Source organism: Pinus tabuliformis, chromosome 9 (genome assembly GCF_031772625.1).
Source record: "Pinus tabuliformis cultivar Carrire ecotype Pingquan chromosome 9, CPIR1, whole genome shotgun sequence".
Classification (NCBI taxonomy): domain Eukaryota; kingdom Viridiplantae; phylum Streptophyta; class Pinopsida; order Pinales; family Pinaceae; genus Pinus; species Pinus tabuliformis.
In genome coordinates this window covers 721,713,413-721,729,980 of record NC_142307.1, presented here as the reverse complement: position 1 = coordinate 721,729,980, position 16,568 = coordinate 721,713,413, and the positions used below count along the sequence as shown (strand labels likewise).

General features: G+C 36.2%; 1 protein-coding gene across 1 annotated transcript in view; it reads left to right on the top strand.

Annotated features, from left to right (window-relative positions):
* The window catches only part of LOC149150715 (pre-mRNA cleavage factor Im 25 kDa subunit 2-like), a 63,289-nt gene extending 47,576 nt beyond the window's left edge, over positions 1 to 15,713 (top strand). Inside the window, exons 2-7 of the mRNA XM_089442914.1 lie at positions 13,173 to 13,218; positions 13,996 to 14,086; positions 14,247 to 14,320; positions 15,157 to 15,243; positions 15,339 to 15,449; positions 15,633 to 15,713. Of these exons, the coding sequence (XP_089299040.1) occupies positions 13,173 to 13,218; positions 13,996 to 14,086; positions 14,247 to 14,320; positions 15,157 to 15,243; positions 15,339 to 15,449; positions 15,633 to 15,713 (490 nt within the window). The remainder of the gene's footprint in view (positions 1 to 13,172; positions 13,219 to 13,995; positions 14,087 to 14,246; positions 14,321 to 15,156; positions 15,244 to 15,338; positions 15,450 to 15,632) is intronic.
* Positions 15,714 to 16,568: the final 855 nt, after the last annotated feature.

The following is a 16,568-nucleotide window of genomic DNA, read 5'->3' as shown; positions in this document are numbered from 1 at the left end:
AAGCAGGGAGGAGAAGGGATCCAGAGGTGGGAGATGATAGCAACGAAGAAGTTGTAGTGACAATAGATGGATCGGATGAAGAAGAGCTAGAAATGAGACTGTTGAGGTCAGTCCTACTGGCAAGTAGCAAGCCTAAACCAAAAATCCCAAATTATGATGGTAGCTTGTCCAAAGAGGTTCTGGTGGACTTGATTAGTGAACTGGATAAATATTTCGAGTGTGAAGAGGTCAGTGAAGATCGGAAAGTTAAGTTCACTACAACAAAGCTGAAGGGACACGCAGCCCTGTGGTGGGACGATGTCCAAGCAGAGAGAAGAAGGATGAATAAATTGCCAATAAAGAAATGGCCCAAGATGGTGGCCAAGTTGAAAGGTAGATTTCTGCCCAAGGATTACTAGATTGACTGCATCGGCAAGTGAAAAATTTGAAACAGAAAGGGATGACAGTAAGAGAGTACACTGAAGAATTCTACCAGGTAAATTTAGGAGCTAGTTATATGGAGGACACCCTGGAGAAAACAGCAAGATATGTAAATGGTTTAAGATTAGAAATATTGGATGAAATTAGCATTCTTTCCCTCAAAAACATAGAAGAAGCATACAAGAGTGCTATGAAAGTAGAGGAGAAGATCTCCTGAAAAGAAAATGCTAGAAGAGGACAGGAAACCAGAAGAGGAAGAGGACAGTCTTATGGCAGAGGGCGAACTGCCAGCAATAGTGAAGAAGGTAGTAGTTCCAAAACTTCTGGGACCGCAGAAAAGGGTGACAACATGAGAGGTGGCAGGCCATATTAGCGAGGAAAAGGAAATGGCTGAGGCAGAGGAGCTAATTATCAATGCTACAGGTGCCACAAGTGGGTGCACAGATCTTTTGAGTGTCTTGAGGCAGAACAAGCTGGATAGAGCGGTGCGTATGTCGCACAACTGGAGGAAGCAGAGACACCTCCCCAAGAAGTAAAAAATGTGCCAGAAATAGGGGAAGCCTCAGTTTTGAACAAAGTGTTGCTGAAACCAGCCAAAGAAATAGCTAAACAAACTCTAAGGAGAGCATTGTTCCATACAGTTTGTAAGTCACACAGGAAATGTTGTAAGCTGATTATCAATAGTGGGAGCACAAATAATCTGGTTACCATGAAGATGGTGGAGAAGTTGGGGTTGAAGCGATTGAATCACCCCACTCCTTATAAGGTATCATGGCTGCAAAATGGCCATCAACTATTGGTGGATGAAAATGCAAAGTGGAGTTCCATATCGGCAAATATAAGGATAAGGTCATTTGTGATATAATGTCGATGGATGCATGTCATATACTGCTAGGCAGGCCATGGCAGTATGACAGGAAGGTAATAGATGATGGAAAGACAAGCTGTTATAAGTTTGTCTTAGATGGAATCAAGCACATTCTTGTGCCCATCAAGGAAGAAGAGACAATGGAAACAAGTGGGAGGAGAGTGTTACTAATGGGCAGAAAACAATTTTTGAAGCGGATTGGAGACAGTGAAGTAAGTTATGCTGTTGTAAGAAGAGAAAAGACGGTTTTGCTGCACACAGAGGTGTCAGATTTGCCTATGGAAATTCAGCAGATGCTGCAAGAATTCAACGATATAGTAGTGGATGACTTACCAGATAAATTGCCTCCGAAGCGAAGTATAAGTCATCATATTGACTTTATACCCAGAGCAAGTCTATCGAATAAGGAAGCGTAGATGAGCCCCAAAGACAATGAGGAGACCAGAAAACAGGTGCAGGAATTGTTAGATAAAGGGCGGATAATGGAGAGTTTGAGCCCCTGCATAGTTCCAATAGTTCTCGCTCCCAAGAAAGGAGAAGAATGGTGAATGTGCACAGATTTGAAGGCCATCAACAAGATCACCATCAGTTACAGATTTCCACTGCCACGGATCAACGACATGATGGACTGCCTGAGCGGGGCAACATATTTTTCAAATATTGATTTAAAGAGTGGGTATCATCAGATTCGAATCCGAGAAGGGGATGAGTGGAAGACAGTCTTAAAAACCAACGAAGGACTGTATGAGTGGCTGGTAATGCCATTCGAACTAAGTAATGCATCCAATACTTTTATGCGACTGATGAATGAAATGCTGAAAGAATTCATTGGAAAGTTCGTAATAGTGTACCTGGATGATATATTAATTTTCAGCAAGACAAGGGAGGAACACTTTCGACATGTTCGAAGTGTGCTGGAAAAATTGCAGCAGAATAAGCTGCTGATAAATCTAAAAAAATGCACCTTTCTGCAAAAGGAACTGGTTTATCTGGGTTTCGTGATTGTAGAAAACGAGTTGAAGATGGACCCAGAGAAGATTGCAGCAATTGTCAACTGGCCATCCCCAAAAAGTCTGTTTGAGGTACGTAGTTTTCATGGGCTAGCAAGTTTTTACCGAAAATTTATAAGAAATTTCAGTGAAATCTGTGCACCTATGTTGGACACCATAAAAAAGGCAAGTCAACCTTTTCATTGGACCAAGGCAGCAGAAAGAAGTTTTCAGCTACTGAAGAAGAAGATCACAGAAGATAGTATAACTCTGCACTACAATATGTGATGCAACAACACAAGCTGAATCACAAGCATGCTAAGTGGGTTCAATATTTGCAGAGTTTCACCTTTGTGTTGAAACACATCAGCAGGTAGGCCAACAAGGTGGCGAATGCATTGAGCAGAAGAGCCTTACTCTTGTAGGAGAGTACGATACAAGTATTGGGCTTTGAGCATTTGAAATACTTGTATCAGACTAACATGGATTTTAAAGAGGCTTATGAAGCATGTCATAATCCTTTGGTGAGAGACAATAGTCTGTGGTTAGACTATAATTTGTAGGAGAACCTATTGTTTAGAGGGGGATAGTTATGCATCCGCGATTGCTCAACGAGAGAGAATATCATTCGAGAGAAGCACAATGGAGGTGTAGCCGGACATTTCGTCATAGACAAAACATTAGAATAGCTTAACCATTTTTATTATTAGCCAAAAATGCGAAGGGATGTGTAGAGATTTGTGATCAGGTGTAAAGTGTGTCAGTTGGCAAAAGGACATAGTCAAAATATGAGACTCTACATGCCATTTCCCATTCCTAGTAGACCGTGGGACTCGATCAACTTGGAATTCATCTTGGGTCTTCCAAGGACACAACGGGGTTATGATTCGGTGATGGTAATAGTAGACTAGTTTTTTAAGATGGCGCATTTCATCCCTTGCACAAAAACCAGCGATGCCACTCACGTGACCCACTTTTCTTTACAGAGATCATCAGGCTACATGGTCTACCTAAGTCTATTCTCTCTTACAGGGACGTGAAGTTTACAGGGCACTTTTGGCGCACCCTGTGGAAGAAGATGGACATGCAGTTAAGTTTTAGCTCTGCTTATCACCTGCAGACCGACGGGCAAACAAAGGTGGTAAACAGAAGTCTATGGAACCTGCTACGAAGTTTTATCGGTGAAAATTTATGAATGTGGAATCGAGTACTTGCCTAGGTGGAGTTCGCTTATAATGACTCGCCCAATCGCAACACGAGTTACAATACTTTTCAGATCTTATATGGCATGCATCCTCATAGAGTACACGAATTACAAGATCTAGGACAACAGAAAGACAAAGTGTTGATGGGGAGGATTTCACTAAAGCGATGAATGAATTACACGAGTAGGTGAAAATAAAGTTGCAAGACAGTAGTAAAAAATATAAGCAGCGAGCATATTTGAAATGGAGAGAGGTACAATTTAATGTGGGGGATGAAGTCCTCGTGCATTTGCGCAAGGAGCATTTTCCTAGAGGTGCATATAACAAGCTGAAGTATAAAAAGATAGGCCCCTGCAAAGTTCTCCGGAAATTTTCAGCAAACGCTTATGAATTACAGCTACCACCAGGAATAGGCATCTCGCCCATCTTTAATGTAGCAGACCTATTTCTATACACTGTTGATCCAGAGGAAGATAGTACCGCATGGCCTACATGGGACACCCAAGAGGGAAGTGATACTTGGATGAGACAAACGCCTTACGCTCAACCCCTTGAGATCGAGAGGATTCTCGACACTCAGGTGGCCAAGCGAACTCAGCAGAAAGAGTATCTACAATATTTGTTCAAGTGGAAGAACCGTCCTATTGAGGATAGTTTGTGGCTTAACGCTAGACAGATAGAGTAGGTGGGTTATTCAGTCGAGAAGCTCATGGACCAGAGTCATGAATTTTTCCTACCCTGGGAGCATGATGCAGGAGCATCCAACTAAGGGCATCATGACCAGGTGTTGGTCTCAGGCCAAGAAGGACAAGTTCAAGATTTTTAGTTTCATTTACGTTTAGTGAATAAAAAAATGTCTAGAAACTAGTTTGTTTTATTATTATTAGTTAAGGAATATTAGTGACAGTACAATTAGGATACTGTCATAACAGTTACATTGTTTTGTCATTGTCTGAGTCTATCTTATAGATGTCTGTCATAAACAAGAATATGATATTGTAACTCCTACAATACTTTTGTAACTCTTGTAGTACAAGAAAACCCAGCATGATTAACGACCAAGTAACTATAAAGAGATTGTATGGGAACCAAGAACAATTTGAATAACTGTTTAAACATAATATAAAAATCAATGTAATACAATCATGGAAGGGTTCAACACATAAGAAGAGAAATACAATATAGAAAATAGTTTTTCTTTCATCTGAAATATTTGAGTCCATCTGTAACAGTTTGTTGTAACATTTGTTTACTTTTCCCTTAATCATTGAGTAACCCAAAAAACTAAGCAAATACTGTGCGTTCCTACCCATTTCATTTATTTTATTTCCCAAAGAACAGAGAGCTGATAGAGAAATTGGACGAGCATTCCCAGCACGAAGACAGGCAACAGACATACGAAGTTCCACAAGAAAAATCCAATCACATTATGAACAATTTGAAAAAGAATGAGAATGCAAACGCTGTCAACAACCCCAAGACAAAGTTAAATGAATTGTAACCAAAATTCCTATTAATTCCTTTTTCATTGCCAACAAAAAAATATTTGTATACATAAAACAGTCCAGGGATACCTATTCAAGCAGCGGAAAGAACATTACAAACCAGCAGAACCCTAAGGGCGAGGGTTTGGTCAGCCACCCTCCAAAAAGGTGCTTTACAGTTGCAAATTTCCAGAATACAAATGAGGGTTTTGTACAAGACTCAACCAGGTAGCATAGCGACAACAGAGAAACTCAAGTGGATGAGAACTGGGGCTCTGCCCAGAAAACTGACAAATACCAACTAATAAAAACAAATTGATGATAGTAGAAGATCCTACCAGAACAAAGCCGTAGTGATTTCATCAACCATGCTTGAGGACGAACCCCCACATGCACAGGGAAAACAAGGCAACATTGTTAGCCAAATGCCAACAGAGTAAAAGACAATAAGCAAACTAAGAGTGAGGGAATGAATGCATAGTGAACAAATCGTTTTACCTGGAGATTAGTTGCATGGGAAGAGTGAAACCCCACTGAGCCACAACCCACGGTGACACCCTGAGACCAAGGAGCAGTCCTCATTAGAACCAGGGGAAAATGAATAATGGAGAAACAACATACCTGAAGAAAACTGGGAAGCAGAGGAGGCCACCATGATTGTGACCTGTAGAACGCAACATGGGTAACCCATTAACCAAATTTAATAACTAGAAGAACCTCAATGAAATGAAAACGATGGAGCAGGGACAAGTTTAGTAACCGAATAGACAAAGACAGTAGCAACTCTCTTACACAAAAGATAAGAACCTTCATATTGTGCCCAAGTAACCGAGAAATGAAGTCACCAGAACAAACGAAGGTGCTGCACCAACAAGCAGCATAACCCATAGTTGGGCGCACGTAGAGCCTTTTGCTCAACTCCATACATCCACATCACAAACCTTACACAGCACAAACCCTCACTACCAGTCGAAAATGCAAGTGCAAATGAAGAAATGACATAGAATGCAGGGTTTTGGCATAAACCAAGAGCGGGAAATAGTAAACAAGGCAAGTACCACCAACACAGCATAATTAAAGTCTGACATAAATGCCATCCAACGAAAATCCAGAACCATCCTATGATTAACACCTAATCACAAGTATTAAGATCCAAATCATTTACTAATCATTTAATTGTTGATTAGTGCATTATTGTATTATTGTTAAACATTATATTGTGGAATTGCAGGCTGGTCCCATCATAATCCATTGTAATCTAACTATAATATAATTATTTATAAAACAAATTAAGGTCAATCCTTTAAATAGTTAAATATAAAAATGTGGTAAACTTTTTTGCCTCACCTCATAAAAATTTCATGCACCTTTATTTTGGTAATCACTTTTGAAAATGTTGTGAAAATAAATTATTTAGGTTAAAACTCATACCTCAGGCTCCTTTTAGGAACTCCCTCAATAAATCTAGAAAAACAGTTAAAAATATAACAAAGCATGAATTCCAAATTTATTTGATTATTTTCGCGATTTAACCCTGGCAACAAAATCACAACACTTAAAAAGTAACAAAGCATGAATTCCAAATTTATTTGATTATTTTCACGATTTAACCCTTGACAACAAAATCACAACACTTAAAAATATAACAAAGCATGAATAAAGCATGAATTCCAAATTTATTTGATTATTTTCTCAATTTAACCCTTGACAAAAAAATCACAATAAGTCTAGTACATACTTAAGCTATGGAATAATCTCTCATAGTGGATGTTATTTGAAATAAAACCCTAGACAAAGAAATCAACGAAGTTGGAAAAACCCTAAATCTTGCGATAAAATATATTGACATGCTCATTTATTTAATTTCTTCTCAATTTGGTTCTTCTGAGTAAAACACAGTAATCCTTCCCAACCTCTAAAAATGAAAACTTTAAAATATATTTTCCGCATACAAATCCATGACAGTAAAAACAAAACATTAATGAAGTCAAATGATTTTTTCATGAAATTAAATAGATTTTGGAAGTGAAAGTATTTAAAAATTCCATAACATCAACAAAGTCAAATGAATTTGTCATGAAATTAAATATATTTTGGAAGTGAAAGTATTTAAAAACTCCAACAGAGCTGTAGGCATAAGAATGTAGCGATTAATGCCATTTTAAATCGACGGTTCTCATTTTACATCACATAAGGAATAGGAGATGGCTCAGTGAGCTCTTATTCACACGATTGAATCCTCTTCGTTGATCTTGTTTTAATGAAGGGCCATCATTTCACATCATGTGTGCATTTATGGGTGAATTAACCTCCTACTGTGACCTGATGGCACCCATATGAACATGTGGGGTCTCGTGCATAGTTATCAATGTTATTATTCATTTAATCCGATATGGTTCAATAATATGTTTTCCTTTAGTCCTTCTAATGCAACATGAAAATAATTTTGGCAAATAAGGTTTGGCATAAATAATTTTCATGCAACGTTATAAAGTTTATATTTGGAAAATAAAATATATAGGGTATGTTGTTTAGTAATTAATGGTTTTCAAAGATTACCTTAATATTTCATAAGCATTTGTTTCTCAACTTTCATGTTTTATGTACTAATATAGCTGTGGTATCGTTTGTAAAATTATGTTTCTAATATGTATTTTACATATATATGCATATATATTTAAGAATTCAACTCTCTTAATCATCCAAACAATATTTTTTAAATATTATTAATATATATATTTTCTTTTTTTAGTGGACATTATTTCCCCATTTTTAAGATTTCTTTATGTTTAGTCACATATACTAATTAGTGTTATTTAATCTTTTAATTGTTCGTATTTGACTTTATATGTGACTTATAGAATTAAAATCATCATAATAAAGTGTTTCATATGGATATTTATAGTCTGGAATTTTTGTAATGTCACTTAGTTATTAACCATACTTAGGTTTGTTTTAATCCCATGTATTAGTTTATCTTTTGTATTTTAGGGACTCGAACTACACAAGACAAAACAAAAAAAGGGTTGCGTGAATGAGGGTGCATAAAAGTAGCCTAATTTTTTGAAGACGGTTAAACTGAATGGGAGGTAGGGAGGAAACTTAAACCCTAGTTTGAATAAGACCATCACCATTTGGGGGCTTTCCAAAAGAGAAATTAGGATTTTTTCCTTAAATTAAAAACGTCAGTGATATGGACTTGGGTGCCTTTCACACCTACTACTCATGATAAAAAGCCCTTTCGTAAGCTCTTTTTGACGTCCTTAATACTCAAAAGCTAAACCTACTCAAGAATTCAAGGTGGGAAGACATGTAGTGAGAAATTACTAACCGGGTAGTATAGGGTGCAAAGGGTTATGTTGGGTTTTCAATATTGGCACAAAGGCGATGATTGTTGTGGAGAAAATGGTGCAGAATGGCCAACAAGGAAACTAAATAGAAAATGAGCTTGGAAGCTTGTGGATAGGTGTATTTAATTTAGAAATTCCTTGATAAATAAAAATAGGAAACCCGTCACGATTTAAATCAAATATTAAATAAATATTTTCTAATACTGATGCAACATCCCATCCATCAAGCCGACAAGTGGGTTAAGTTTGTCACATGTTCGAGCTCGATGCTCTTATAAACTATTGATTATGTGAATGATAGACGATAAAATCTCATCAGGCAAAGGGGTGAATTTTAACGCCCTTTCTCCTTCCTACCCAATGGGAATGAGAGCTGTCAAATGAGAAAAAATATATAGATATGAATTATGGGGGAAAAGTGATATATTTAACTAGTGAGCGCAACCTGCCTGAAGGCATGTATCAACCGTTAATTTGAAACAAGAGGGAACATATTCGCAGATTAAGCTCATGGGATAAACAATCTGACAAACGTGAAGATTCTAAGGAGATCTTTTGATCTCGATAATATAAGAGAGAGTCATGTGATAAGGGAGGCATAACGAGAAACTCACAAAAGGAGATAAGTTCTAATTGGCATCAAATTGGAAGCACGAACGTAGGGCATCCAAGAGAAGTGTAGTCAAACAGGACAAAGATTCTTTGAGGATTTTGGGAATCTGAGATAAGAATAGTCCTAAAACGACATACCTTGTGAAAATATGAATCGGGTATGGGCGTTGAGAGGTTGGGGTGTCCATATTTGTGTGCCTCCTAGAATTATGCTCTAATTCTATGTTAGTATTTCACAATGATAGTTACATTATTTATGCAAAAACAAATTCTTATCAATCTAACTCTTCTTATGAGAACTGTTCAATTTAAGAATTCATGTACCTTGTTGTGGAATTATGAATACCTCCCTAGTTAAACAGGAGAGTTAGAAAAATGTAAATAGGTCCGGCCTTCATAATTGTATTTGTGCTTTTATTAATGTCAATTCTGTGAAAAAACAAAAGAGAAAAATAAAAATTATTATTATTATTATTATTATTATTCTAGATAAGCATTTTCTTCATGCTTACAAGATTTCTTGAATCAAGGAATTTTGTCATGAGTCAAGTTCCCTTTCGAGAAACTTGTAATCAAAAGAAATGTTATTTTTAAGTCTTGAAAATTATATTTGATCCCAAGATCAAGTCAACTCTACCAAAGTCAATTAGGCCTAAACGAGGCCTAATTCTACCACATGGAAGGCTATATAAAGAAGAGATGTTGACCGCATTTGGATGCAAACTCACAAGCTCTATCTCCAAGAAAGAGAGGTAAAATGAAGTGTCGAGGTCAAGGAGAATAAGAGAAAGGCAAGTGAGAAGAAGAATGTTTAATCTTTTGACATATTTTGCTCACATGTGCAATATTTTATGGCATCTTTATAAGTTGTTGTGCCAAAATATTTTGAAGTTGTAGGGCCAATTTTTTTTTAAGCTATAAGGATGAAAATCTGTGAAGCTGGGCTCATTTGAAGCTATTGATATTGAAAACTTTGACTTGTTTTACGAAGGTTTTTTTCGGAGGGTTGACTTGTTGTTTGAGGAGGTATAGATCTTAGTCTTTCGGTCTTAAATGTTTCACTTTGAATTGATTGTATAAGAAGAGAATATTTTTTCACGGTTTTCCGCTTAGGTGCTTTTCCGCAGCTTCGACCCTATATCTTTTGATCCTTTTTTTTGTGATATCCATATGCTTTATGGCTTTAGTAATACCTTGTTGAAGATGATATAAAAAATAATTAAATGCAACCAAATCTTGCAAGCAATTATTAAATTAAAAGTTATCAAACTGTATTTAACATTACCTTTGATTTCTCAACACTAATAAGTGTTTTGTTATCGAAATAGGTTGCATCCCCTTCAAATGACCACCATGATAATAACGCAACGAAAAAATAGAATATCTACTTAGGTTTGAACCTGAGGCTTGTTGTTAAAAACTAACAGGAGCAAGACAATATAAGAAAATGATCCAAAGGGCTTTATGTCATCTTACATTATATTGATCTTAGTATCTAAATTAATAGTACATCAATTAAACCATTTTAGATCTATATGTCACTGACAATGCATAAGTGGATCAAGACAACGCTTGATAAAAAAATCAGGTTTACAACTCATATCTATGTGCGCTTAGATTCGGTGATTGTCTAGGGACTTTTAGTTTAACATTCCCCCCTCCTTCAATCACAGGTCTGAATAATTGTATGAATAAATTTTTTCATATTCAACATAAAACTATTGAACTATGAACCTTTCAATGAAGATATCCTTGAAAAACTCTCACTATCAGGGAGTAAACAACTACTATGTTTGAATTTTGAATATTCGCATTATTTTTATTAGAAGTGATTTTGATTGATTCGATAAGTTGATATATGATATTTTCCTTCCAGATGCAACCCTTTGGCACATTGACCTTCCATCATAATTTAATTTTTGTCTCAACTAAAGATTTTGTGATTAGAAACTATAGGTATATATTTGTAAGTGGTTTGTTTGTTGATTCTAACTCCACAAAAGATAGAAAAAGTACTTTGCAAGTGAGAGAGGAGAAAAAGAATTGGAATTTGGATGATGTAGCTTGAAATATTGCCCATTATGAGTTTATTGCCTCCAAATATGAATATTTAATTTCACTATGGTTTTTTGCAATGGATCTATTTACTTTTTTTTCCTTAACACTTCACTAGGTTCTCTTTATTTACTTTTCAAATAATTTTGACAATATTGGGCAACATAAATAATTCCTCGTAGAATTTATATTAATCAAAATTTGAACTTAGATGGCCAAACGCAAATGTGAGATTAAATACGTGAATCATAGAAACCCTAAAAATTTATGTAGCCAAAACTTCGATTATGATAAAACTTTTAGACCAAATGAAAAGGATCAATCTAGTTCATATCACAAATATTCAAAATATATGGCGTCACAATAAAGAATCCATAAAGGAACCAGTGTGGTTGTTGTTGCTAAACCAGGTAATTCCCAACTAAAAGGTATCATGTTTTCATTGATGCAAACTTTTAGGAATTTTGGGCTTAAAGTAATTATCATGTTGGGTGAAGTGGGAGGGTTTTTTGTGAGGGTTGAAGGGTTCTAGTGTTTGACAGATTTATCAAAATTGCAGCACAAGAAGGTGTTTCCAAATGCAAAATTGATAAGGGAGGTTGATTAAGATGTAGTTTTGGTCGAGGCTATGGTGTCAGAGGTTGCAGGGTCCATCGTTGTTGTTGACAAGGATCCTGAACACAAAGAAGGAAAAGGGTGCCTACATCAAAACTTAGCCACCTAGTAAAAGAAGGGTCTATAGGCAGAGGCGAAACAAGTGGTGGCAGCAACAACAACAATTCTACACTAAGGAGGAGCAGATCAGAATCCTCTTTGATAGTCGGGGCTCTGCATGACATGGGGGAAATGGAGTATGTGTTTAAGCGAATTGACAACAATGATGCTGGAAATATCTCATCCTTGGTGCTCAGAGAAATTCAACACACAATGGGCTACGATGTTAGGTCATAGGTTAGGGAAAATGATGGAGGTAGTGGGGGTTGGGGTTCATCTTCATGAAGGATGGCGTGGTTTCCATGCATCATGTGGCCCTTTTTCTCCTTGCATGTCGGTCTCTCTTGTCATCAATGCTTCATTTTCACTGGATTCAGAGGGGTCATTGTTTTTTATTGATGGGGCTTCACGGCCATTTCGGTTATCAGACCTGCTTTGGTCTATGCTTCTATAGTTGTTCTATTGGTGGCCTTATGCTAGTTTCTTTAAGTTTATATACTAAGGTTTTTACCCATTTTGTAATGTTGTGATGCTTGTTTTTAGGCTTCCAACAAATGCACCCTTTGGCATATCTAGGGGCATGTGTGCCCCGTATCTTGAGATAAGTCATATGTATTTTCAGGCACATATGCTATTCATAATTATTTAAACATCTTTTTATACTAACAGATAAGTGCTTTTTCTTTCTTGAAAAAAATATAAAAGAATCTATCTACATTATATTGAAGGGTCAAATAAATACCTAAGCGTGTGTCCTTTTTTCATGTGCTTTAAACAAAAATACAAGTCTTTTCATTCAGATGTCTCTTCATTAATGATTAATTATTATTATTTTTATTATTAATATTTATTAGGGTGCCTTCCTTCTTGCTAACTGCTCCATTCCTTCCACACCGTAGGTATCCACTAGAGCACAACCTTCACAGGGTGGACCATGGATGGTTCTGTCCGATTTGTTACAGAGCCATTTCCTTTTTCTTTTTCTTTAATATTTGTGATCAGCAGAGCAGACAATGTAATTTATAGTCCCAGTGGCTGTTATTTGGCAATTTGGACATCATTGTAGTTTATTTCTTTCTAGTTTAAAGATCTCGTGGTTTATATCGTGTTTTATGCTTCTTCTTTTTTTGTAATTTCTCTTTATTGGGTTTTATTTACTAAACATTGAGCAAACATAATAATTCTTGATGCCAAGTTACCTTTTGCTCAGTTGCCCCGGAAAAATAAGATATTTACACCCATATTCAAAGTAACACTGGATTTTTCATTGGTAACTGTCACTATAGACTTCTAGTAAATGTTGAAAGAGGAAACTTGTCACTGAGGGGTTTTTATTTTCACATTGAATAGTAGCGTAACATACCTCTTGGATTAACAAACAGACAAGAAACACGACCCGTTTTACTTGTAAAAACAAATTGTTTTTAATCGGTTTTTCCTCGGAATAACAACGGACTTGTTGGCTTTTTCTCCAGTTATATGAAAGATGGCATGCGGACAAGCGTGGAAGCTATCCTTGTGGTTAGTTGATAATGCTGCCCATTATTATCTCCTTGCATATTTTTTTCGTTGTTTTGTAATTGCAGTGGAATTGGATTAACATTAGCATCGTTGACGTAGAATAACTAGCTGATTGATCACTCTGTCTACGTTATAAAAGCTGTCCAGGTTTATTATTTTTGTTTCTTCTTAATATTTTTCATTCATCTTTGGGATGTCGAAGAGGTGCTCTTTGGTGCTGCATGTGATTTTTTGCTCCCTTTTTAAGGTTTACTGAAAGACAATTGAAAGCATAAGAATAGTGTTTTGGTCCATCTTAGGGTGTGACATGTTTCGGTTTGGGTGGGTCGTATTGTTATCAAATAAGTATGCATATTGACTTAACAAACATGAAAAGAACATGGGCGAGATTCTGGCAAATCTATTTTAAACACCGAAACTCCAGAAATTGAAGTTGGTAATGAGATTTGTTTTTTTAGTGTTTATATCTCCTCTATTATATAAGTATATAAGCGATGCCTTGAGAGAAAAGCCAAGACTGGATTTGAGACTATTCTGGATGGATGAAACAAAAGTGTGCCTTTCAAGGAAGTGGTCTAGGGCGAGTGATCATTTTGTCTTGATTGCACGTAATTACCATCAATCTTATCACTAACTGTATGGTCCAGATTTCGTAATGGAATCAATCGACCATATGAATCTTTGGTAAACATAGAAATTAGGTGATGCGGATATTTATGATGTTTTGCCTGTACGGATTTTACCAGTCCTGATTTATTCTAATTTTAAGGAAACCAGGTACATCAGCACAACCATCCGCATATACTATTACTGAAAATTGGAAGCTTCCATAAGCTGCCTGGAGGACGCTTAAAGCCTGGTGAAAATGGTAAGAGCCTTAGCTAACTGACTTATTGTTTTTGAAATAAGTAATTGAAATGAAATTGTGAAGCAAATTTGCTTTCTTTTTCTAAACAAACTATAAAATTTAAGCTTTGAATTTTTTTATCTCATCATTGAGTTGAGATGGTCTGTTTGGAATTCTTCAGAAATTGAAGGCTTGAAGCGCAAACTGTCGAGCAAACTTTCTGTAGATTCAAGTACTCTCCAACCAGAGTGGCAGGTATGATATGAACTTAAAAAGTTTGTGTCAGTTTCTTACGTGGTGTAGTTTACGTTTCTCATTTACGAATGATGGTTACACTTTCCTCGGAAGACAATTTATGAGTAGGTGATTTATGTTTTCCATGCATTAGACATGAAAATTTAGTAATACGTTCTTCCTAACTCCAACCAACCATTGGTGACTTCTATTTTTAATGCATGATAAATTTGCATGTTTGTGCAAAATTATCAAATACCGGTAAGAATAAAATGTAAAAGCAACGCCAATAAATATTGTTATAAGAGTTTTATATGGACATAGATATTATAAGAATAGTGTTGCTATAAGTTGGAGATCTTAAACTTAGTAATATGTTCTTTCTAAGTCGAACCAAACAATGGTTCATCTACCGTCGTATCCTTCAAATCTTCTTGAGTTATGTACACTGGTCTAACTTTTACTCATTTAATAGAGACGTTATCCACGTCAGACACCCTGTGCTTCTTCTAGAGTTTTGCTTATTTATTTATTTGGGAAGCCGGGGGCTGGGGTTGTAGGCTGGGGTGGGCTGCAGGAAATCAGTTGTATTAGAGAGGAAAATGTTTATTGTTGTGGTATATTAATTATATGTTTATTATGTGAGGTTGAAACAATTTTTGAATTTATTTATGGTCTTTCTGTTTTTCAGTTACTCTGGATTTTTTTTTTGGTTTAATGATGGAATCAATTCTATCCACCATGTGCACTATGCGTGGTTGGTGGTTTTTTTTAGGTTATTTCACTCATATCAGCAATTTTTCTACCTCTTCCTTATCTAGAGAGGGCAACTAAAGAACGAATTATTTTCATGACAGATTGGACCGTGTGTTGGTGTATGGTGGAGACCTAATTTTAAGACAGTGATGTATCCTTATTGTCCACCCCACATTACAAAACCAAAGGTAAGGAAATGTTTCAACTGAATTATTATCTCCTTCACTACTGCCTTGCACTTTATAGCGTTCATGCCAAATTTGTTGAATCACCTTTCCTGCAGGAATGCAAGAAGCTTTTCCTCGTACATCTACCGGAGAAAGAATATTTTGTAGTCCCCAGAAATCTGAAACTGGTCGCTGTTCCACTGTTTGGGCTCTACGATAATGTGCAGGTACTTCGCTTGGTCATAATAGGTGCCCAAATATGAATGCTTACAAGGTCTACAATTCTTACAGTGTGTTCATTGTTCTGCAATTAAACAAAATTGGGTTACTTGCATGTTGGCTATCTAAAGCTACCATTTCTGTCTTTTAGTTCATAATACATATACTAATGCTACAGTATTTTCTTGCAGAATTACGGTCCGGTTATCTCAGCTATTCCGCTGCAGCTGTCAAGGTTCACGTTTAACATGGTTAAGGATGAACTCCAATGAGTGTTGGTTCTGTCAATAAATTTCTGAGGACTGCTTTGTTCAGGGATAACACACTTTGTAATATGGTTGAATTACAAAGGGTTCAAAATCAATAGTGCCGGGACCTTTGAAATTGGTTGGGAACATTAGGTTTTTCCTGCGTATTATTTATAACTTACGGCCTTCAGCACTGTTAATTTTGGGACCGTGTTCTGCTTATTCAATGTTACAAAGTTCACTTTTGGTATTGCTTATGGCACTTACTAGCGAGATTTCTAGTGCAGCAACGTTTAAATAATATAACTACAGTATAAAGGTGAGGACATTATTTATCATAGATGGAAGTGTAATGGCATTTTTCTATTGGCTACCTTTCCAATGGTTGTTTCGCTATTGCCAATGGTTGTTTCGCTATTGCCATAAATTTTCATCATATACTATCGTTTCGCTATTGCCAGAAATTTTTATCATATACCACGGAAATTTTAGGGGCTTATTGAAGGTTCTAAAGCTCACATCTTTTTTTGGTCTACTTGTGGGAAATATTAGTCTAAATCACGATTTTAAACACACTTATAACCATTATACTTTCTCAATCAACTTTTGTAGGTTGTGATTTTGTTTGTGAAAGGACTGAAGTTCTCAGTAGAAATACAACACTGACTTTTCCCAACACATCAAAGAGTTAAAGCACTTAATAAAGAGTTGGTATATATGTATGGAGAAACATTTACTGTACAACTTGCAGTCCACAACTTCTGCAAGTTCAGAAAATCCCTCCTTTTGTATAATGCCTATCTCGTTTCTTAAATATTTGGTCTGTCATGAACTAATGAGTCAAAATTATTTGCTCTATCATGAATTAATGAGTGAAAG